This window comes from Brassica oleracea, chromosome C4 (assembly GCF_000695525.1).
Source record: "Brassica oleracea var. oleracea cultivar TO1000 chromosome C4, BOL, whole genome shotgun sequence".
NCBI lineage: Eukaryota > Viridiplantae > Streptophyta > Magnoliopsida > Brassicales > Brassicaceae > Brassica > Brassica oleracea.
Genome location: NC_027751.1, coordinates 27,077,788 through 27,101,211, shown reverse-complemented (window position 1 = coordinate 27,101,211; position 23,424 = coordinate 27,077,788). Strand labels below are relative to the sequence as shown.

The following is a 23,424-nucleotide window of genomic DNA, read 5'->3' as shown; positions in this document are numbered from 1 at the left end:
GTAGCGACCGAACTTTGGTTCGAGCTCGGTCGCTACGTAGCGACCAAGCTCTGGCTCGAGATCGGTCGCTACATAGCGACCAAGCGGAATGGGCGTTTGGTCGCTATATAGCGACTGAGCTTTGGCTCGAACTTGGTCGCTACGTAGCGACCGAGCGGAGCACGCGTTTGGTCGCTGCGTAACAATCCTTCTCGAGCTCTTGTCCGATGATTCGCGTTTCTTCCGCAAAGGTTTTTCGTAAAGAAGAATCTATTTCGAAAAACCTGCGGTGGCGAACGTTTGAATTGTAGTATTTCACGGCAGTGTGCTGGTAGTTCTGGATTCTTATGAGAGCTTGGTCTCGTCGCTCGTTAATGAGATCGAGTTCGTCCAGCAGCATCGCGTTGTTGAGATCTTCTCATTCGGGAAGGAATCTTCTCTGCACTCCGGGAAATTCTACTTCCGCTGGGATCGTCCATTCCGTCCTGTAAACAAAGGCGAATGGGGTTTCTCCCGTAGCCCGTCTTGGGGTTGTACGATGTGACCAAAGAACTCCTTCGAGCTCATCTGCCCATCATCCCTTTTTGGCTTCTAAGCGCTTTTTTAACTCGTCAAGGACGGTTTTGTTAGTGGTCTCTGCCTGGCCGTTACATTGTGGATATCTAGGTGTTGACTTGTTCAGACGTATCTTCCACTTCTCGCAAAATGCTTCAAATCGGGTAGAGATGAACTGAGATCCGTTGTCTGTTACAATTTCGTAAGGGACCCCGTGCCTGGTGATAATGTTCTTCCATACAAAGCTCTCGACTTGTACGTCTTTGATACTTGCGTAGGATTCTGCTTCTACCCACCTCGAAAAGAAATCTGTAAGGACAAAAAGGAAGCATTTCTGTTTTGAATTGTGTAAAGGTCCGACGATATCCATGGACCATCGCGTAAAGGGATACGGAGATGAAATGGACGAGAGGAACTCTGCAGGTTGATGGATGGTAGGCGCGTGCCTTTGGCATTTTTCGCATTTTCATGCGAATTTCTCGCAGCCTTTGATCATAGTTGGCCAGTAATAACCGTGGCGTTTTATTTTGACTGCGAGTGACCTTCCACCAGAGTGGTTTCTGCACGATCCGCAATGGACCTCTTCCATCACTTTTCTCGCTTTCTCTCCCACGGCGCATGTCATGAGTGGGCCAGAGAATCTCCATTTATAGATTTCTCCCTCTACCGTTACATATCGTGCGGCTTGGGTTTTAATTTTGCGTGTTGCCCATTTCTCGGCGGGCAGCGTTCCGTCGGCTATGTAGGCTCGGATCGGCTCTAGCCATGGGCTGTCGCAACCGTATTCCGGCTGATCCATCTTTCCTTATGGTGGATCTTCGATTTCCTCCGCATCTTCGATTTGTCCCCAAATCAGATTGGCGATCACCGGCAGTCTGATGCTCGGATGTTCAATGAATTCCACAGGGATTACCCGTTTTAGTCTTGGATCCGAGCTTGACGCGAGCGCGGCCAAGGCATCTGCCTGGGTGTTTTCCGAGCAAGGAATTATAGTGAGGGCGAAGTGGTTGAAGTCTTGGGCCAGGTCTTGCGACTAACTGAGAATCGCAGTAAGCATGGATGTTGCAAATCTTCAGCCCATGGGCTAGTCGTAATCGTTCAATGAGTGCTTCATATTCAGCCTTGTTGTTTGATGCATGGAATTCTAACCGAAACGACTGCTCCAAGATTTCCCCGGTGGGCGACGTGAGCCGAATCCCAATTTCGGATCCTTGTTTGGACGATGATCCATCGACGTGAAGAACCCAAGTTGAATCTGGTTCCGTGTTTGTCATATCCCCCGTGGGCAATTCTACTAAGAAATCCGCAAGCACCTGAGATTTTGCGCAGGTTCTTGGGCGGTACTCGACATCGTACTTGCTTAGTTCGATTGCCCATTTCGCGAGGCGTCTTGATTGACTCGGACTGTGCAGAACCGTGCACAGGGGAAAGGTGGTGAGAATCACTATGGTATGAGATTGGAAATATGGCCTGAGCTTTCTCGCCGATGTTACAACAGCGAATGCTAGTTTTTCCATCAAGGGGTACCGCGTCTCAGCGTCCAGCAAGGTTTTACTTATGTAAAAGATTGGTTTTTGTTCACCGCGTTCTTCTCTGATCAAAACGCCACTTACTGCTGTTGCGGAGACCGCGATGTATAAGAATATAGGTTCTCCCTCTACTGGTTTTGCAAGAACAGGAGGAGTGGCCAGGTAACGCTTTAGCTGTTGGAAAGCCTTTTCGCACTCTTCCGACCACTCAAACTTTTTGTTCCCTTTCAACGTGTCGTAGAAAGGCTGGCACTTGTCCGTCGAACGTGAGATGAAACGGTTCAAAGCTGCGACCCTTCCGGTTAGCCTTTGGACTTCTCATTTTGTCTTTGGTGAGACCATTTCTATCTGTGCGTTTATCTGTTTGGGGTTGGCCTCGATCCCGCGACACGTGACCAGATAACCGAGAAACTCTCCTGATTCGACTGCGAACCTACATTTTGCCGGGTTTAGTTTCATGTTATGTAGGTTCAGCCTTGCAAAGCACTCTTCTAAGTGGGATACGTGGTCTTGTATGTCAAGGGATTTTACGAGCATGTCATCGATGTACACTTCCATAGTCTTTCCGAGCTGTTCGGGGAACATTCGATTGAAAAGTCGCTGGTAAGTAACACCCGCATTCTTGAGACCGAAAGGCATTACCTTGTAGCAATACGTTCCGCGGTCGGTGATGAATGCGGTCTTCTCGCGATCGTCGGGATTCATCATGATTTGATTGTACCCGGAGAAGGCGTCCATGAATGATAAAAGTTCATTCCTTGCTGTTGCTTCGACCAGTCGGTCAATGTGCGGAAGTGGGAAGCAATATTTTGGACAGGCCTTGTTGAGATCGGTGAAGGCGACGCATACTCGCCATTTGCCTTTTTTCTTTTTGACCACGACGGGATTGGCGAGCTAATCCGGGTATCTGACTTCTGTTATTGACCCTACTTTGAGGAGTTTCTCAACTTCCTCGTTTACCGCGGTTGCACGCTCTGTTCCTAGCTTCCGTCCTTTTTGTTTTACGGGTTTGTAGGTCGGGTCAATGTTGAGTTCGTGACATGTTATGCCGATGTCGATTCCTGGCATATCCTCCGCGGCCCAAGCGAACATATCGAGGTTCTTTTTAAGACAAGCCATGGCTCTGTTCTCAATGGTTCGCAGAGGTTGGCTTCGATCTTGACGCATCGTTCTGGGCGGGATTCGTCGAGACAGACCGAGATTACCGGTTTGCAAGTTGGTTCGCGCTTCCCTTCTAGAGCTTCGACCCTCTATGACTGCCAGAAGACTTCCGAGTCTTCTTCTGGGGCGCCCTTGTCGAGAGTCAGCTTTCTTTTCTTCTTGTGGGAAGCTTCGATCGCAAAGTTCTTTCTTTTTAACTCAGCGGCGAAACATACTTGTGACATCCTGTGGTCTCTTTGAATTGTTTCGACTCCATGAGGGGTCGGAAATTTAAGGCATAGGTGGAATGTTGATGGGATCGCTCTCATGGAATTCAGCCATGGAGTTCCAATGATTACATTGTACGATGTTGGGCGATCGACGACCAAGAATTCCGTGATTTTTACGACGCTCTCAGCTTTGACCAAGAGGTTGATTGAGCCGAGGGTCATAGTAGCGTCTCCTGAGAGTCCGAAAATTGAACTGGGACCTTGCGTGATGGCGCACATGTCGATTTCCATTCTCTCGAGGGTTCTTGTATAGATAATGTTGGCCGAGCATCCGGTGTCAACCAACACTCTTGCTTCGTCGATGTCCTGGATGGTCAGTTCGATGACAAGGAGATGGTTGTGAGGTTTGAACTGGTCGGCCGTTGCTCTGTCCTTGAAAGAGATGACATCGTGAGCTACTGGAGCGGACATCTTGTATCTTTAATCTTTTGTGATTTTTGAGTTAGAGAATTTGACCCCCCCTCCTTCTAGCGCCAAACTGTGGGAACCGGAATTCACACCGTCGATTTTAATGAATAAGTATGGAGGAAAACCAAGAAAAACCGATTTTCCCTGAAGGTCCGAATTCTCTGCGTAATCACTTTCAGAGCGTAAAAAGATAGATAGCAAGATAAAGATAAATAGTCACTCGGAGGCGTTTTATTAATGAAATAGTATGAATACATGACTTCTCCGAGAGGAGTAGAGATATGCTAACTAGACAAAAGCATAACAGAAAGGCGGGAAAACGTTCTAAGCCTTGCCTTGCTAGTCTAACCACCTAAGTTCTAAGTTCCCTAAGCTAGCAGGAGTTCTCTAAGTCTAAATTTTCAGATCAATTTTCTTCTGCTCCAGCTCTCCTTATATAGTTGTTTTAGGTCGTTGGCCCATTTACTCCTTTTCCTTTGGACCCAAGTTTATCTCTTTTGAGAATATTCCATTTTTTGTCGATCTTTGTAGTTATCCTCGAATCTTGATATTTATCTTCCGAAACTTAACGTTTATCCTACTTCCACGAGTTAGGATAAACCGTCATAACTACCATTGGGCTCGGGTCCCTTCTAAATCGTAGATCGGCCTCTAGACACGTTTAGATCCTCTCGGGCCGTTTTTAGGCCTTCAGGGTTTTCTACGATTTTAGTCGTAAAACTTCGAGAGTAACTCCGATAGAGACGAAACGAGAGGTATATGATCCAAAAGTCGGATATCACAACTATATGGAGGACACGAGAGTCGAAACGAGTCGGACTGGCCGGGATTGGATTGTCCTCACCCTATGGCGAGGTGAACCAGGCGCAGATCGTCCTCGCCTATGGGCGAGGTGACCGTGGTGCTGGTCGTCCTCGCCCACGGGCGAGGTGACCGTGGTGCTGGTCGTCCTCGCCCCCGTGGTGCTGGCCGTCCTCGCCCATGGACGAGGTGACCTTGTGACAACGGTCCGGCTCTCGGGGCTTGACCTGTCTCTTTTCGTACCGATCTTTCCTAAGACCCTCGTCCATAAGTATTTGTGTTCTTCCGGTCTTTCTTTCGAAAAGTCTTTCGTGAAGAATTTGCTAAAATGATAATCTTAGCCGTTGATTTCGAGATAACCGTTTTCGACCCCAACCGATTCGAACCGAACCCGAACCGAAATTTAGAAATACCCGAATGGAGCTGAAATTTTTGAACCCGAAAACCCAAAACCCGAATAGACACGAACCGAACCCGAACGGGTACCCGAACGCCCACACCTAATTGGAGGTGAACGAACGAGAAGGGTGAGTTTTTTTACCATGTGCTTCTGTTTTTTTTTTTTTTGTAACACCTCCATATTTTTTCTCTTTAATAATAAATAAATATATAAAAATAATTAGGTGAATAAGTGACTAGTAAGAAGAAAAGGCCGAGAAAGAAAGAGAGAAAAAAAAGCTCAAAACCTAGCGGCCGTAAAGGAGAGCGCAGAGCCGAAGTTCATCCTAAAGCCCATTAATCCCTTCCTCCCTCGTGGTTTGAAAATCTTTCGCCTCTGATTCGCGCGGCCTCTCCTCCCTCCTTACTCTACCAATCAATCATCCATCCGTGAGCTCTCTCTCTCTCTCTCTCCGATGTTCCATAATTAGATCTCGCTATCTCTTACTCTAAATCTACTGTGCTTTTTTTTTTATTCCCAGTGGTTTAGGCTCCTTGTCGATCTTTACCCCCTCCCACGATCTGCAATCCTACCGAGGTTTGTGTATGCTGTGATGAAGATAGTCTTTCTTTTTTTTTTTTTCTGTCAGATTTGTTTTTTTTTTTGTTCTTCAAGTATATTATCTTAGCTTGATTCAGTTTTTGTCTTGGTACAGAGGACTTTTTCCACAAGAGGATTATGGATAACAACACTTCTTCTTTGATGCTCATTGATAACAACGGTTCATTTGAGATTGATGACAAATCCCATATGGATTTGGTCACCACCACCACCACCAGGCCCACTGATGCTGCTGCTGCAGGGGATACCGACGACGGCGGCGGCTCTCTGCTGTCTCAGCCTGGTATACGCCGCAGGAGAAAAAAGTCAATGGTCTGGGAGCACTTCACCATCGAAACCACCAGCCCCGGCTCCTCCAAGGCTTGCTGCAAGCACTGCAGGAAGTCATTCGCCTACATCACCGGCCAGAAGCTCGCCGGAACGAGCCACCTCAAGCGTCATATTCAGTTGGGTATATGCCCAATGAGCCGAGGAGGCGATCAGCTCACGCAAATCTCTCCTGATGCCAAAGATGTTGTCGTTACCACCCCTCCCAAGAAACGTCAGAGGGCTTCTTCTACGCCCCTGAACGCTCCTCTAGATCAAGACCGTTGCTACGGCGAGATGGCGAAGATGATTATTATGCATGAGTACCCTCTCCACATGGTTGAGCATTCTGGATTCGCCGGTTTCGTCCGCGCCCTTCGTCCCCAGCTCGGTATGGCGACCTTCCACGCCATCCACGCTGATTGTGTTGCTATCTACTTGTCAGAGAAGCAGAAGCTCTCGGCCTTCATCGGCGAGATCCCGGGCCAGGTGAACCTCACCGTGGATTTGTGGTCGTCGAATCAGTCTGTGGGGTACGCGTTTGTGACGGGGCACTTCATTGATAAGGACTGGAATCTGACTCGCAGGCTTTTGAACGTTGCGCTTGTTCCTTCCCCTGATTCGGATTTCGCCTTGAACCAGCCTGTTGCGGCTTGTTTAGCGGACTGGAATCTCGAGAGGAGGCTCTGCAGCCTCACTGTTGGGGGATCGCTGGTGAATAAAAGCGCTGTTGAGAACCTCAGGTGCTGTTTGTCTGCCAGGAACCAGCATGTCATGAATGGTCAGCTGTTGCTGGGGAGTTGCTACGCCCGCCTCCTGAGCAGTATGGCGCGCGACGCGCTTGGGGCTGAGGATCTTCAGACTCCCATTAAAAAGGTTCGTGATAGCGTGAAGCATGTGAAGACCAGAGACAGTTGCTCTGAGAGGTTTGATGAACTGAAGGCGCAGCTTCAGACGCGTTCTGAAAAAGATCTCCGCATTGACAACCAGACGAAATGGGACACGACTTACAGTATGTTGTTGGCTGCGTATGAACACAAGGAAGTGTTTTCTTGTCTGGGAAACTGTGATCTTGAATATAAAATTTCGATCTCTCCTGAAGAATGGAGGAAGATTGAGGTGCTTTGCTCCTGCTTGAAGATTCTTTTTGACGCGGCTAGTGTTTTGACTGGTCCAACACGACGATTGACAGCAAACGATCTGTACCATGAGATGACAAAGCTTCAGCTAGAGCTAAGCCACGCAGCCATGAGTGAAGAGCCAGATGTCAGAAATCTGGCGACTCCATTAAGAGAGAAGTTTGATGAGTACTGGAGAGGATGTTTCCTGCTACTGGCAGTTGCTGTTGTGATGGATCCGCGCTTCAAGATGAAGCTTATTGAGTTTAGTTTCTCTAAGGCTTATGGGGAAGATGCAGAAAAATGGATCAGGAGCGTTGATGATGCTGTACATGAACTGTACCATGACTATGCTGAACAGAGTCACTCCCTGTTAGAGGCTTATGTGGGCCACGGGAATGATGGCTTTTCTGAAACAGAAGTTCACTTTCATCCTGAATACAACCATTCCAACGAGCTTTCACATGATCAAATATATGAACAGCCTGGAGGAGATAGCAATATGCTGAATGAAAAGCCAAGAGACCATGCTTTAGACGGTCATGAGTCTCAAGAAGCTGCTCAGACTGACCAGACCCAGCTGGTTGAGGAACTCCCGCTGGAAAACCAGCAAGTGGAGGATACAGATATGACTCAGGAAACGCAGCCGGTGGATGAAATACTCGAGGACACTCAATCAGTGCAAGAACTGGCCCAGGAGGCACAATTGGTGGAGGAGAAGCATGCTGACAGTGACATTCTTGTTGAGGAAGTAGAACATGAGACACAACCGGTGGAGGAAATGGTCCAGAACACTGAACCAGTTGAGCAAGTGGTTCAGGAGGCACAACTGGTGGAAGAGAAGCATGGTGACAGTGACATTCAGCCTGTTGAGGAACTGGGACATGAGACACAGCCGGTGGAGGAAATGGTCGAGAACACTGAACCAGTTGAGGAAGTGGCTCAGGAGGCACAACTGGTGGAAGAGAACCATGGTGACAGTGAGATTCAGGCTGTTAAGGAACTAGAACATGAGACACAACCGGTGGAGGAAATGGTCGAAAACACTGAATCAGTTGAGGAAGTGGCTCAGGAGGCACAACTGGTGGAGGAAAAGCATGATGACATTCAGCCTGTTGAAGAAGCAGAACATGACACGCAGCCAGTAGAGGAAATAATAGAGGACATTCAGCCAGTTGAGGATTTGGCGCAGGAGGCACAACCAGTGGAAACCATTCCCGAGCACATCAAAAATCCACAAAACGGTGATTCTCAATCACATGCAATGCCGCAGGAAGAAGCTGCGTTTACAATCTCTCAAGAAGGTCACCACGTTGACGTCCTTCTCCAGGAAGGCCATCACCTTGAAGCCTCTTCGCAGGAGTTTCCCCTCATTACCATTGGAGATGGATTCTCAGACTTTGAGCTTTACATCTCTGAGGTAGGGAGTCGCGAGCAGATGAAATCGGAGCTCGACCAATACCTGGAGGAATCTCTGATACCGCGATCACCAGACTTTGAGGTTTTGGGCTGGTGGAGCCTGAACCGAACCAAGTACCCCACCCTCTCCAAGATGGCAGCTGATGTCTTGTCCTTACCATTTTGCACTGTCTCTCCTGATTCTGTTTTTGACACTGACGTGAAAAAGATGGACAACTACAGGAGCTCTCTTGGACATGTGACCTTGGAAGCTCTCTTCTGCGCCAAGGATTGGCTCATGCACGCTTCAAACGCTTCCACCTCTGAGAACAATATGAAGAGGGAACCGTGAGGGTATCCCTTCTATCTTTCCTTTTCCTTGGACTTAGTTTAAGCGTACTGTATTTTGTTGTGGCCTCTAGGCTAATTTGGATTTGTGTTTGCTTATGCTTTTTTTTACCATCTCTCTTTCGGGGCTTTTGAGCAGCACCCTTGTTAGACATGATTTGATATTACAATTTGGTATCGTTATTTTTTTTTATTGGCTCTCTCAGTCTTCTGGGTGAGTGGTGAGGTCTGTTATGATAGTATGTAACTCGTTTCTAGGGAGATGTTATATAAGCCAGCAGAGAAGAGTCTGGTATGAACCAGTTGGTTCTTAATTCAAAGCTGATGATCCCTAATTTAGGGGAGATGTAAATCTGATTGTGAATTGCTCGATCATTAATTTGTCATGGTTACGTTGTGTTTGGATGATCACCTCTGCTTTCTCTCATATCAGCGTCTTGCATCTCGTCTTCAGCATGAGTGCTCTATGGAGTCTTGGTGTTGTCTTGGAACTGCCTATTCCCTTCATTACAACTATTGTTCTTGTAGTCTTCTCAGGTGTTTTGGTTATTGGGATATACCTTCTGCTGATTGGTAGATTCGAGATTGAGTATTTCAAGAGAGTTACAGCTGTGTTGTGTTTGGTTGGATGACGATTTTGTCTGTGAAGCAACCTTCTTGATTTTTTTTTTTGGGTTTGTCTCTTCCCATTTACTTTGCGTCCTTTGAGTCGCTCATTTTCACTTCCATCATTGTCCCGCAAGCTAGCTTTTTGGAACATTTGTCTGGAATCTTGGTTGGTTATGTGGTTTGATTGGCGGGGTGAACAACTACTGGGCAGCTGTTACGATGCTTGGTTGGATCAATGTGGTGTTTGTCTTCAGTTTGAAGAAGTCTGGTGCTTATGATTTAAGTTTTTTGGAGATTGAATCACTTACTGATGCTTCTTTACCGTCAGTGATGTTTATTGGAAATGGTTGGACCTTGCAAGCCAGTGCATTTCCGTTTAGTGGAGTGGAAGTTGTCTAAACTTCAGTTTCAGTGTCAATGTTATATTGGTGAACAATGTTCTTGTCAAAGAGGTAGTTGATGAAGATATACCGAGAGTTGTTAAACCAAAGCTTATGCAATTCCATTCACAGAACTTAAAAGATCTGTAATGCTTGATTGAAACCGCTTGTGAGAGAGTCACATGTTTGATATATAGTTGAGAAAAGGGTCCCATGTCTTACCTAAAGATTCCATCCACTAAAGCATGTTTCCTGATTTGTGACCTTCACATTTATTTCATTTATGAAAGTATCCAACCAAACATTCTTGTTTTTTATTTGATATATTGTATAAGATGTTACGCCATTTGCATTCTTTCAGTTTCACAAAGTAATGAGATGAAGGTTTCTGAAGCTCTCTTAGATTAGATCAGTGTCTTCTCTTGTAACTTACTTCATTCTTCAGATCTTGCTGTATGTATTTCAAAAAGAAGGTAAGGCAAAGGGTAGAGGAAAAGTTAAGGATTCAAAGTTCATGTTTTATTAATGAGAAGTTGTAGGTTGGATGATTTGCAGGTTAACTAGAGTCATGACAATTGTATTTGTTATCAAAATTTCTCTAACTTGGATCCGCTTTTGACTTAGTTGTTCATCACCATTTAAACCTACTTTCAACCCAATTTTCATTTCACAACCACACTTTCTTTAAATTTCATATATAATCTGTACAGTGATAAGGTGAATCTGATCTTTGCTTTCTCTCAGCACTTTCAAATGGAGAAGAAAGGCCAGCAGCATAGTACACATGATTCCTTTCTGACTCATCACCCTGTTCTCTGTATCATTGCTTTGTCTGTAGTATTCATAGCCATCGACCCTTTCCACATGAGTCCTATTGGAGGTCGTGAGTTCAAGCCTATGAAGCATGAGGTTGCACCATACAAGCAAGTCATGGAGAACTGGCCAAGAGACAACCTGAGTCAACTGGGTCAACATGGGAAGCTGGAGTTTGTGGACCAAGTCTTTGGCCCAGAATCGTTAGAGTTTGATGGTTTAGGTCGTGGTCCATACACAGGGTTGGCCGATGGAAGGGTCGTTAGATGGATGGGTGAAGCAGTCGGATGGGAGACATTCTCCGTTGTAACATCAAAATGGTAAAGACTCGTCAATTTTATGACTGTTTGCGTTTCTCTTGTTGATGTTGTGTGTTCATGAGAGTTAAGGTCAGAGGAGGCATGCGCAAGAGGTGTGGATTCAACAACAAACAAGCAGTGGAAGCACGAGAAGCTGTGTGGGAGACCTCTTGGTCTGAGATTTGATAAAGAGACAGGGAACTTGTACATTGCAGACGCTTACTATGGTCTGCTAGTGGTTGGTCCTGAAGGAGGAGTTGCTACGCCTTTGGCTACTCATGTGGAAGGAAAGCCTATACTCTTTGCCAACGATCTTGACATCCATAGAAATGGATCCATCTTCTTCACTGACACGAGCAAAAGATATGATAGAGCGTAAGTTTTGTGTTCATTTATATACCGTTAACTGTATGATAATAAGAGTTAAGAGTTTGTTTATTTTGTAGGAATCATTTCTTCATATTGCTTGAAGGAGAATCAACAGGAAGGCTTCTAAGATATGACCCACCTACCAAAACAACACACATTGTGCTGGAAGGTTTGGCTTTTCCCAATGGCATTCAGCTGTCTAAAGACCAATCTTTCCTTCTCTTCACCGAAACAACCAATTGCAGGTGTAACCATATAAACAATCCTTGAAACCCAAGCAAGACTAGTTCACACCTGATGTTTGTATCATCAATATGTATGTATATGACAGGTTAGTGAAATATTGGCTGGAGGGTGCAAAGACGGGTGAAGTGGAGGTGGTGGCGGATCTACCAGGGTTTCCGGATAACGTTAGGATGAATAAGAAGGGTGAGTTTTGGGTTGCAATAGACTGTTGTAGAACACCGGCACAAGAGGTTCTTACAGACAACCCTTGGATAAAGAGCATCTACTTTAGACTTCCCATACCCATGAAGCTGCTGGCCAAAGCGATGGGGATGAAGATGTACACTGTGATATCAAGATTCGATGAGGATGGTGAGGTGTTGGAGGTTCTTGAGGATAGACAAGGAAAGGTAATGAAGCTTGTGAGTGAAGTGAGGGAGGTTCAAGGGAAGCTTTGGATTGGAACCGTGGCTCATAACCATATTGCTTCTGTGCCTTACCCTTTAACAATGAATTAGTGAACAACTTTGTTGTGTAGCTCTTTAGCTTCTGCATGTAATATCATCTTGATTAACATTATATAACAAATGTCTGATTTAGACTAATATCTCCCCGTAATTTAACTATAAAGCCTTAATTATATTATAAGTTTAGTTTAATCGTGTTAATTACATATTGCGAATATATCCCCTTAATTACGTTTTAACAAAAGTTTAGAAATATATGATAGGCTTTGATAAGACGATGATTAATAATGCGTATTCCATTTTGTAACACATGTAAATTCTTCTGATAAGACAACTGTCAAAATCTTTTGGACAACTATGTTTACTAAACACCTTGATAGTAAATAGCAAATAGCAAAACAAAAGCTCAAGTCTTGAAATTGAAAAGAGGAGTCTGAATAATAGTTAATTCAAAAAGGCAGCAAAGATAAAAATCTCTCAAGCCAAAAGTATTCAAAGCTGGCTTCAAGAGGATCTTCAAAGGTCTTGAACACTCAAACCTGAAACAAGGACAAAGCGATTGTCAGCTTTACATCACATACTTGAGCCATATACAATAAACTCTTCACAAGGAGGTATGATACCAATACAATACACTCACATGCTTCCTACAGGTACCCAAACAGCTTAATGACACAGATGCTAAGACACCTATGACATAAACAAGTGCATATACAAACTTAAATACACCTAACCAAACGCCTATTACTGTCCGGACGTTTCAAGTGATGTTAAATACCCATTTAGCAAAATCAAACAAAGACAATGTTTTCAAGGGTCTTGAACACTCAAACCTGAAACAACGACAATGTTATTTTCAACTTAACACAACATAATATGACTTGCTTGAGCAATGTATATATAAACTATTCACACTGAGGTATGATACATATACAACACACCACACATATTTACTACAAGTACCAAAACAACTTAAACGAAACAGATTCTTTCATACGATATACACAAGTGCATATACAAAGATCCAAAAGTTTCAAGCGATAGCCATTAATTAAATCCTAGTAAGACATTTGGCAAATGTGTAAATGTATGTATCACACACGCAAGTCAACAAATAAAACTCCTACATTTTCAAATTTACAAAACATTTCACATACTTGAACCATATATAAACTCTTCAAGTACGCAAACAACTTAAAGAACCCATATGCTAAGACTCTTATGATATACAAAAGTGCATAAGAAAACATGAGATTGGCGAAAGAGACGAGGTTATGAACCTGGAGGAAGTGACTGCTTAAGCTTATCAGCCTTCTCTTGGTCGAAGACGCATAGTGTGTAGAGGTATCTAGAGCACCTGACCTTGAACTTGACGATGTCCTTGCTTCTCTTGATCTTCACAGACCTAGCATCCTTCCTTCTCGCCGTCAGAAGGAAGTCCTTGATCTCGTGGATTTGCTTAGGCTACACACATTATCAACATCAAAACACCCCATTTTTCATTATTTACTCAATTAAAAACTGTTGGACTGGTTAAAGATAAAGAAAACGATTTATTACAAAACACCCAAAGACAACATTTTTCATTCAATACAAAACCAAAACAAGATCAGAACTGAAACTCAATGACAAGGATGGCTCTTAATCTACAAGATCATTAGAAATAAACACACAACAAAGAGATTACATTTCATATGGATACCACAACCCTAGTCCCAATAACAAACAATCAAGACAGTGATATAAAAACATAAAAAGAGAACATAAGCTTCAATACGAAGTGAGAGACGACGAATAAGTACCATTTTCGGTTCTGATTTTGCTCGCTTGCTCGCCGCAACCACCGTCGGAGAAGAAACACAACAGCAGCAGCTCTATATAAGATGAAAACCCTAGATGATGTGATATTGGGCCTAAATGTAAGCCCATTAACTCAATAATTTGGGCTATTTGGTCCCATTTTAATACCCGAAGTAGTTATCCTCTTTTGTTTCTGTTCCAACTAGAAAGTTTTTTTATTTCTTTTTGGTCTCTTTATTATCGTTTTGTTATTGTTTTAACCCAAACTCTTTTTTTTTTTGATAACACCGCGCCACCAGACGTTATTTCCCGCGCCAATTAAATCTCTTCTTCTTCTTCTCCTATAAATCACATTAAAAAAAACCTAAACCTCCACTGTAAATCGAAACTGATTAGTTTATTATATATTTACCTTCGATAATCCTCCTCTCTCTCAACCCGAATCCTTGTTCTTTACTTGGTTTGGAAGTAACTAAAATGTTTTATTCGCATACTCATTTGGCTAGAAAGGGTCCACTAGGAACGGTTTGGTCCGCCGCTCACTTGCAAAACCGTCTCAAGAAGTCTCACTACACCGCCACCAACATCCCCAAAACTGTTGGTTCGTCTCTTTCCTCTCCCCCTTATTGCTTTTTTCATCATGAATTTTAGTTTTTTTTAATCTCCTTTGAATCTATACAATTCAACCCTTTTTTTGGTTCAAGTAATGATTATTCTTGACATGGGCATATATCAAACTGTATAAAGTTTCAATTTTTTTCGATAAAATTTACATGTGATTGTCTTTTTTTTTTTGCAGATCTTATACTGTTTTCTGCGTTGAAATTGTCAGGGCACCTTCTACTTGGTGTTGTGAGAATATACTCAAAGCAAGCAAGTTGATTATGTTTTCCGTGACTGTACTACTTGGTTAGCTTCACTCAAGTTGACTTGCCTGAGGATGCAAGACAGGCTCCCGTTGAGTCTGTGACTTTGCCTCAGGCACTTAACTTGGATGACTTCGACTTGGAGGAGGATGACACACTCCAAGGGTATGAGTATTCCATCTTTTTTTTATTGGAGGTTGATGATCTCTTGAGAGATATTAACTCTCTTTTTTTTTTTTTATTCTTTAGGGAGTTTGATAATCACCTAAGGAGTCAGCAAGATATCACTCTCACTGGTACCTCTTTTGCCTGCCGTTTATTGATGCATCATGTCATGATTCGAGATGGTGTTTATGATGATGTTACTGGTTTTTGCAGATCAGATTCCTACTGGCATTGATCCTTATGTTGCTGTAACTTTTGATGAGGTGAGATTCCTGCTTGAGTTTATGACTTTGAAGTTGATTCTGATTACCTGTTACTGAAAGAAAGTTTCTATGTCTTTCCTACAGGACATCTTTCCAGAATCTAGCCCCATGGATGTTGAGTGAGTCTCTTCATTGGTGTTTTGATTACCTCTCTACTACACATAATTCATTATTTTTCCTTATATGTTTCAAGGATATGCCTCTCTTAATGTTTTTACCTTCTCTTCTTATGATTTAAGCAGCCAATCTACAGAACCTGTGAGAGCGCATCATCCTGGTGATACTGATGTTGAAATGGCTTATGAGACAGAACCAAACAATGATCAAGCAGACTTCAATATTGGTCTAGATACTGGAACATATGGCTCTCTTAACGACACAGAGGAAATTCCTGAGTTCCAGGATCCTAGACCAATTAACTTGACAGAACCAATCAATCTCAGTCCAGGGAGAAGCAATGCCAATTCTCCTGGAAGTGTTCCCGAGGTTGAGATAAGGCGTGATGCTGTGCACGGTTTAAGCCCTGCGTCTCATCCACCATTTGCTGCAGAGCAACATAACGTTGGAGTTGAAAGCACTTTAGATGAAACTTTGAATGGGAAGGAACCCAATATCCCTAATATTGATGAGCAGACAGACACGAGAATAATGGTACCAGATGGTCATGGTTCCTAATTTCCTATCACATTAAAATACTACAATCTGAGTCATAACAAAAGAAATGAAACAAAAGTCATACTTAAAAGAAACACTACAATCTGAGTCATATTAAAACAGTCATACTGAAACAGACTACAATCCGTCATAACTCCAATCATATTCTCAAGATAGCTAATCTTATCATCATCACTAGAGAAAGACATAAAAGCCACTCTGTTTTCTTCAACAGCTTTGAGATGGTTAACTGCAGCAATGTGAAATGGTGACCACTTTATAATTCCAGGTATCTCCAACACAGAGTGCACACGGAATTTGTGATCCTGCTGCAACACCACACGATCCTCTGCCATTATCTCTACCATCTTTTCTGCTATCTTATTAAACCCATGTCTGATAATTGGATTAAAAACAGAGATTTGATAATCAAATACTGGCCATTTTTTAAAGACTGTATTGGAGCATGGGTTTGAGTTCTTGGTCTATTCTAACACAAAATCACACACCAGATCGCCCCATTTTCTGGTAACCACACACTTAGTTTCTCTTGTTCTTGTTCTGATTATACCATAACCCATATCAAGAATCAAAAAACCCAACATCCAACTTAAGTAATCTAAGGGTTCCATTATTCTAACACAAAACGCTAAGAGAGAGAGAGAGAGAGAGAGAGAGAACTGACCTTTAAGAGAGCTAAGGCGTGAGAGATGGAGACGAGAGATCGTGAGAGGTGAAGAGAGGTGTGAGAGATGGAGATGAGAGATCGTGAGAGATGGTGAAGAGAGAGAGAGAGAGAGAGAGAGCGAGAGAGAGAGAGAGAGAGAGAGAAGAGAGGCGTGAGAGATGGCTAAGAGAGAGAGAGAGTTGAGGCGTGAGAAATTATTTTAGGATTTCGGTTAATGGTATTGTTTTGTAATTTTGAAAATAGATTGAGGGTGTTTTTGTATTTAGAGTTTTTTTTTTCTAATCGCATGTTCTGGTCGCAAACGCTGAATTTCTCGGCGATCAAAAATTTTAACCGCGGGTCGCTAGCGTCTTGTCGCTGCGATCAGTTGCTGAACGTGCGACCGGTAAACGAACAACGTTTAGACACTCAGGTTGGTTGCCGACGCTAGCGACCTCCAAACGAACATGGCCTTAAACTCTGGAGGACATTCGAACTTTGAGCTTCGCTCAGGATCTCCAGGTTTTGCTGGTTCTGAGGAAGAACATGAAAATTTTGGTGAGCAAACAACATAGCGTTATATCTTATGCTTAACCAGTATATGTACTATCTTAGCGTTTGTCTGAAATTTGTTTTTTTTTTGTTTTGATGTTAAGTGCATCCATCACCTCAGCTGGTTCTTCAGCCAACTCCTCTTCCTCCCCAACCACAAGTAAGGCCAAGGAAGAGGAAGCACTTTGATAAGGTCACAGTATTGACTAACAGGTTGTAGCTTTGTGACTTTGATTATTTCATTACCTGTTGCACTGCATACTGTTAAAATGAATCTGGACAGGATCATGAGAGAAAGGCTTGAGGATCCTAGTGATACTCTGATAAGATCATAACCAAAGGGTAACCAAAGTAAACCAAGATTGACTTGGTTAGAGATGTGGATGTGGTAACGTGTGTCTCCTATATTCTAGGATTGTCTCCCATTCATTCACGTTTCCCATTTGTTTAGTTACAGTTATTGTACGTACTTCTAATGTATTTAAGAGACTATTGTCTTATGAAAATATATGAAGAGAAAATTGTTATTACCTGTTCTTTTAAGTCTTTGGGTTCCATCATACTCTTCGTAAGAGAAAGAAGATGCCTTCTTCTAAATTAAGTGTCTGGAGAATGAATAACCAGTCAAAGAAAGAGCAAATCTTCAATGAGCCCTTGCTTACTGGTAGCTTTCCAGTTATTTCAACGGTTTTGAACTTAATTTTTCCGTTTGAATAACGTTTATGGCTTATCTCCAGGCTCCTCAGATGTTCTACGCAGTGTCTTTGATAAGGACTGTGTAGCTTCAAAGACATATCTTGCTGCTGTTTCTGATGAAACTATACCAGAAGCTGCACCTGTATCATCTCCTACTAATCAAGACAGTACAGTTCATCTGTCTCCAGTTCGGCAAACTGAACATGTCCAAGACTCTGCAGGTCCTCAATCCACGCCTGCAGAGTCTGTAGCAAGAGAAGCACAATCTCCACCGCCATTTAATAATGATGACACTGGAATCGAACGCTTAAGAGATGGTGGTTACACTGAGTACATGCCCTCGCCTCCTCCAAGATTTTCATCGTCTAGAACCGATGACTTCACCACTCAGCCTGGTATTTGGGAGACAGAATCTTATAGAACATAGCCGTCTACTTCCACATATAGAGAGGATCTGCCTGGATCAACTAACTCAGGGGCTTCAGCTATTCTTGAAATGGTGGACGAGGTTTGTCTCATGTCCTTCCATGTTTTGTGTTTACCATTGGTAGTAATACCATTTGCCTGTGTCATACAGGAACTTTATTTCCTAGAGGTAGGTGGCAACACCCCAGCTAGTCAAGATTCTGGTGCTTTGACAGGGAGAACAAGGTATAAAGATTCCATAATCTAACTAGCTCTATGAACATTCTCTACTAACATGTAACACATTTCATTAAAACATTGCAGAGCCTTGGGTCAGTATCTTAAAGAACGTTCTTCAAATACTACTCCCACTTCAAGCCATTCTTCTGGAGATCTAAGTTTGGGGAAGATCTTGGCTGGAAAGACAAGGAAGTTAGCTGCTCGGATGTTCTTTGAGACACTGGTACTTGATTCTTAATACCTTTTCTTTATTTCTATCTCTGCATTTGTCTCTAATGGATACTTGTTGCTTTTGGATCACCAGGTGTTGAAGTCTAGAGGACTCATAGATATGCAACAGGATCAACCCTACGGCGATATCACTCTGAAGTTGATGCCTGGCCTTTTCTCAGAAGTTCAACCATGAATAACCAATGCTCAATTATATTTTATTTATGTGTATATTAGCATAAGATGCAATTTATTCATTCTTAGTAGTTAGTTTCTGGATCCTTATTTTGTAAGTTTTGAAGTCAAGCTTTATTTGAAGGAAACATGGGTTATAAAGATCTGGAAACCATCATTGGTCACTGCTAAAGTTAAAACTGCCAATGTCGTGACCAAATGAGAGGCCGGAGGAGAGTCATAATAATCACAGGACGCTGGTGTTTAATAATTTGGGCTAAAGCACAGATGCTGAACATGCAGCAAGCATCAAGTGGAGGTTAGGCACCTTCCAATAATCACAGGACGCTGGTGTTTTATCGACGGTTCGTGGAAAGATAAGGATCTTTATTCAGGGCAAGGTTGGTATAGCACTCTCGAGTGTTTTGATGGATTGATGGGGGCAAGAAACATTCGGGCAAGTCTCTCACCTCTACATTCGGAGATGGAAGCACTGATATGGGCAATGGAGTGTATGAGGAACTTACATCAGTTTCAGGTCACGTTTGTTACGGATTGTTCTCAATTGGTGAAATGGTTTCGAAACCAGAAGAATGGCCGGCGTTTGAAAGTTATTTGGAAGACATAAAGACTTTGAAGATAAGTTTCCTCAGTTCAGAGATTATTCATGTACCTCGGACGGAGAATTTACAGGCGGATAGTCTAACACGCAGTGCCAGAAAACAATCGTTTTTCGTCGTTCACATGGATGGAGAGTTACCAATTTGGTTTGCAGAGTCAGTATGAGTCTGTTTAAATTGATGATAAAAAAAAAAAGGAATGTTAGTGATTTAATTTAAAAACTTACAAAATAAATGTTAGGTCCAACACAATGTTTATATTTTAATAAGATAGATGCTTAAGAAATAAGGGTTGTACACACCTTGAAGGCTTGAAGGCTTTTAATTATTGAGTTAGTGACCAGCATTTAGTATTACACTATTACTATAAGTCATCATTAACATCATCCATCAAACTTAACTAAAAAGTCAAAGAATTTTCAGTATAAATAGAGTCAGGTATTTTGGTAAGTTGTGGAGAAGTAACTCAAAGTAGCAAAACAAAATGGCGAAGAGCGTGTGCATCGTTACTCTTTTGATGATCTTTCTATTGATTTCCACAGGTAATGTATGTTGTAATATACTATGAATCAAACAAAATCATTTAATTTTCTGAAATTTGTTAAAGAAAGATGTTCTATCAAATTCTTTAATCGATACATGTTGAAATGTATATATATACACATTTCCAATCAGGGATACCGAAGGGAAAAGCTCAATGCATGGGCACACTAAGCAAGACAGCACCAGAACTGATCTGCCATGAAACGGGAGGATTGAGAATTTGCAACATTGTATGCAATGATGAAGGCGATAAGCGCGGCGAATGTGACACAGATTTTGCTTGTAGCTGTTACGATTGCTAAAAGCTTAAACAACGACTTCTGCTGCTTGGAAAAAAAAAATACCCATCCGTTCGATCAGTTGAACTACATTGATCTTTGTATTTGAATTACTATGTGTGTGTGTGCGCTTTTAAATGTTTTTTTTGTGTGGTTTAATTTGAATAATCGATTAAATAGCCGTTTATCTGAAACTAACACAACACACAAGTTTATGTTTGTTTCAATCTGACTTTTTTTGCTGTTCCTCATATCTAACTGCATAGCTTTTACATGAGTCAGGTAACCAAGATCAAGAACCACATTCAGTGCCAGAAACATAAACCGCACCAGTTACAGAATCAGGCTGCGGTGGAGAATCAGATGCCAGTCTGACTAAAGATATAAAAGAATAATAAATAACTAAGATAGATTTGACCTATAACCATTAATTTTCTTTCTAGATACAACAGTCTGACTAAAGATATAAAAGAAGAACAAGTTTAAACACAGGTAGAGGTCCTCATCTAGGTTGCATGGAATCCGAAACGTGATTTTTAAAAATTTTAGGAATACAAACGTTTTGGAAACGTTTATAACATGTGAGTACAATTGTTTTCTATGTTTAGTCTATCTAAGAATATAAATCAACAAATAACAATCTTATGTTAAGTATACGAAAATGAAACAAATAATAGTTAAACATCGAAATCATATTAAAATTTAAAAATAGCAGATATCCAATACTAAGTGGCCTAACTCAAAATAAAGATACAAGTTACAAAATTTGTTTTAAAAAGCTTACAAAATCACAAGTTTTTAAAGTGGAAACATAAGTTCCCATTGAGTTTCTAAAATGAGATTTTCAAGAAATGAGTTTCTAATGAGTTTTCATGAGTTTCCAAGAGATTTTGATTCCGAAACGTTTCTGAAACGTTTCTGTGAAACATACCTTCATCCGAGTTTCCATGCAACTTAGGTCCTCATTGTATTTTGAACAAGTTCAGCCTAAGATTCGTGTGCTCATCTACACGTACTACGTTTTTTTGACAGCTTTTTGACTTGATCGTGAGCAACCTGTAAATCACCAACACGGTAATGTGAAAAAAAACTGCTATGGGGAGGATCTATAAGTGGATGACCATATACTACAAGGACTGGTTTGTTTGCATTCTCCACATGGTATATTATGACTCTCCGGAGGACAGATTCTCTAACTCTTCCCAACTCTTTCCATCATAGTAGCCTCTGGATTCTACAAATTGCACATCTCTTGAGACTAAGACCCTCCTGGTCTCTGGTACATAACACTTATAGCCTTTCTGGTGAGGAGAGTACCCAATAAATATTACCTTTTTGCTCTTGGCTGATAGCTTATCTCTTTGTTCTCCTGGTATCAAAACAAAGCAAAGACACCCAAACACACGCATATGTTCTATAGATGATTTTTGTTTGTTAAGTACCTCATAAGGGGATTGATCTTGAAGGAATTTTGTGGGGATCCTATTGATTAGATAGCAAGCTGTTAAGACTGCATCTCCCCAAAATCGCTTGGGCACACTTGTGTGAAACATCATGCTCCTTGCCACCTCCATGAGATGTCTATTCTTTCTCTCAGCTACACCATTTTGTTGTGGAGTATATGGACAGCTAGTTTGGTGGATCATCCCATGTTTGGCTAAGTGTTGTTTGAAAGCATTGCTTGTGTATTCTCCTCCATTATCTGAACTTAAAATCTTAATCTTGGCATTAAAGTGATTAGATACATAGGTTTTAAAATTTATGAAAGCTTCTAAGACCCTATCTTTAGATTGTAATAATGTGATCCATGTATACTTTGATTTCTCATCTATAAAGGTCACAAAATACTTATGATGTTCTCTAGATATGCATGGAGCAGTCCATACATCAGAGTGAATTAAGTCAAAGCAATTTTCATAAATAGTACTTGATCTAGAGAACACACTCTTGCAATGTTTGCCTAGAATACAAGCCTCACAATCACTTTTAAAGGATATACTAGGAATCATGATGTTCAAAGCACGAGAAATGGGATGTCCTAATCTAGTATGCCATAATACATCTTTAGGTAAAGTAGAAATGGAATTTAGAGCATAATATAAATCGGCTAATAGCTTAGTGTCTTCAAGTAAGTACAAGTCTCCCTTGGTTACACCTTTGCCAAGCAACCTACTAGTTTCAATATCCTGAAAGTAGACATCATTAGGAGTGAAAGTAACACCACAATTCAAGTCATTAGTAGCTCTTTTAATTGATAACAAGTTTGAGGTAAAACTAGGCATATAGAAAGCTTTAGAATCTTTATCAAATAGCGTAGGATCACCTACACCTTTGATTGGTACTTTCTCTCCATTAGCTATCATAACATTTCCTAGCGCATGAACAATGTTTTTAATTAAGCTAAGATCACTAATCATGTGGTGACTTGCCCCTGAATCTATAACTAATGATTTTGTAATTTTAGGTTCCGTTAAAGCATTCAACAAGATACCACAAGTGGAGGCATGTAAAGAAGTACCAAGTGTGTTACCAGAGTTATCCTTGAGGAGTTTGATAAGAGCCTCAATGTCAGAACGTCTAATGACTTCATCTTGATTGTTCCTCAAGGTAAGTTGCCACTAGAAGCTAGAGCTTTGCCTTCACCATCTGCTGGAGCAGAGCGCATGGTTGCTGGAGTAGATGGCTCTCCCATGTCACCAGAGAAGTTGGCTCTTGCATTATTGCAGTTGGTTCTGAACTTCTGTGGCTTGAGGTGAGGATGGAGGATCCAGCACTTGTCCTTTCCATGGCCTTTCTTCTTGCAATGATCGCAGATCCACACCTTCTTGTCTTCAGTCTTGTAGGTGCCTTTATTTGCAACTTCTTCAGCTTGGTTTGCTAGTACTAATTCTCGCTTGCCTCCAAAGAGCCCCACTGATCCTTGTTCTTTCTGAATCCTAGCAGAAATTTCTTCAAGGGATGGGAGTTCTTTGTCTCTTAAGATATACTTGATTAGGTCATTGTATCCAGGGTTGAGAGTAGAAAGTAGTGCAAACACCTTGTCTTGTTCTCTCCTTTCATTCAACACATCTGGATCAATAGTTGCTGGTCTTAACATCTCTAGCTCAGCCCACAGAGATCTGAACTTCCCAAAGTGTTTATCAAAGTCATTGTCCTCTTGACTGAGAGTATTGATAGCCCTCTTGACTTTAAACACCCTACTGATGTTGAACTGGTTTCCATACACCTTCTTGAGTGTATCCCATAGGTCTTTGGAA

At 41.9% G+C, this 23,424-nt stretch overlaps 4 protein-coding genes, 1 long non-coding RNA gene and 1 pseudogene across 6 annotated transcripts; 4 read left to right on the top strand and 2 right to left on the bottom strand.

Moving 5' to 3' along the window:
• The first annotated feature begins 5,352 nt into the window (after window positions 1-5,352).
• Window positions 5,353-9,077, top strand: LOC106341900 (zinc finger BED domain-containing protein DAYSLEEPER-like). The gene is made up of 3 exons (XM_013780647.1): window positions 5,353-5,530; window positions 5,623-5,678; window positions 5,797-9,077. The coding sequence occupies exon 3, from the start codon at window positions 5,820-5,822 to the stop codon at window positions 8,874-8,876; it is 3,057 nt and encodes a 1,018-aa protein (XP_013636101.1). The 5' UTR covers window positions 5,353-5,530; window positions 5,623-5,678; window positions 5,797-5,819; the 3' UTR covers window positions 8,877-9,077.
• Window positions 9,078-9,158: 81 nt separating this feature from the next.
• On the top strand, window positions 9,159-10,005 carry LOC106341902 (annotated as a pseudogene).
• Window positions 10,006-10,129: 124 nt separating this feature from the next.
• On the top strand, window positions 10,130-12,207 carry LOC106341901 (protein STRICTOSIDINE SYNTHASE-LIKE 13). 2 transcript variants are annotated; one of them, XM_013780648.1, is made up of 5 exons: window positions 10,130-10,334; window positions 10,606-10,994; window positions 11,064-11,348; window positions 11,420-11,587; window positions 11,674-12,207. In XM_013780648.1, the coding sequence occupies exons 1-5, from the start codon at window positions 10,317-10,319 to the stop codon at window positions 12,083-12,085; spliced, it is 1,272 nt and encodes a 423-aa protein (XP_013636102.1). In that variant the 5' UTR covers window positions 10,130-10,316; the 3' UTR covers window positions 12,086-12,207. The 2 variants fall into 2 exon arrangements, with proteins under 2 accessions (XP_013636102.1, XP_013636104.1); XM_013780650.1 differs by having other exon boundaries at window positions 10,242-10,334; window positions 10,700-10,994.
• Window positions 12,208-12,315: 108 nt separating this feature from the next.
• On the bottom strand, window positions 12,316-13,936 carry LOC106339521 (60S ribosomal protein L38). Its single transcript, XM_013778349.1, has 3 exons — window positions 13,837-13,936; window positions 13,315-13,498; window positions 12,316-12,573 (listed from the first exon to the last, which is right to left on the bottom strand). The coding sequence occupies exons 1-3, from the start codon at window positions 13,837-13,839 to the stop codon at window positions 12,551-12,553; spliced, it is 210 nt and encodes a 69-aa protein (XP_013633803.1). The 5' UTR covers window positions 13,840-13,936; the 3' UTR covers window positions 12,316-12,550.
• Window positions 13,937-14,311: 375 nt separating this feature from the next.
• LOC106338535 (sister chromatid cohesion 1 protein 3-like) lies at window positions 14,312-18,748 on the top strand. The gene is given in 16 exon segments (XM_013777491.1): window positions 14,312-14,435; window positions 14,634-14,701; window positions 14,703-14,748; window positions 14,751-14,865; window positions 14,950-14,996; window positions 15,079-15,128; window positions 15,213-15,247; window positions 15,371-15,757; window positions 16,901-17,007; window positions 17,106-17,214; window positions 17,285-17,316; window positions 17,561-17,665; window positions 17,739-18,205; window positions 18,275-18,348; window positions 18,427-18,565; window positions 18,647-18,748. Coding segments are annotated over 16 exon segments (2,007 nt in total).
• LOC106340430 lies at window positions 15,788-16,530 on the bottom strand. Its single transcript, XR_001269389.1, has 2 exons — window positions 16,468-16,530; window positions 15,788-16,178 (listed from the first exon to the last, which is right to left on the bottom strand). It is a non-coding gene; the product is annotated as an uncharacterized LOC106340430 (long non-coding RNA).
• Window positions 18,749-23,424: the final 4,676 nt, after the last annotated feature.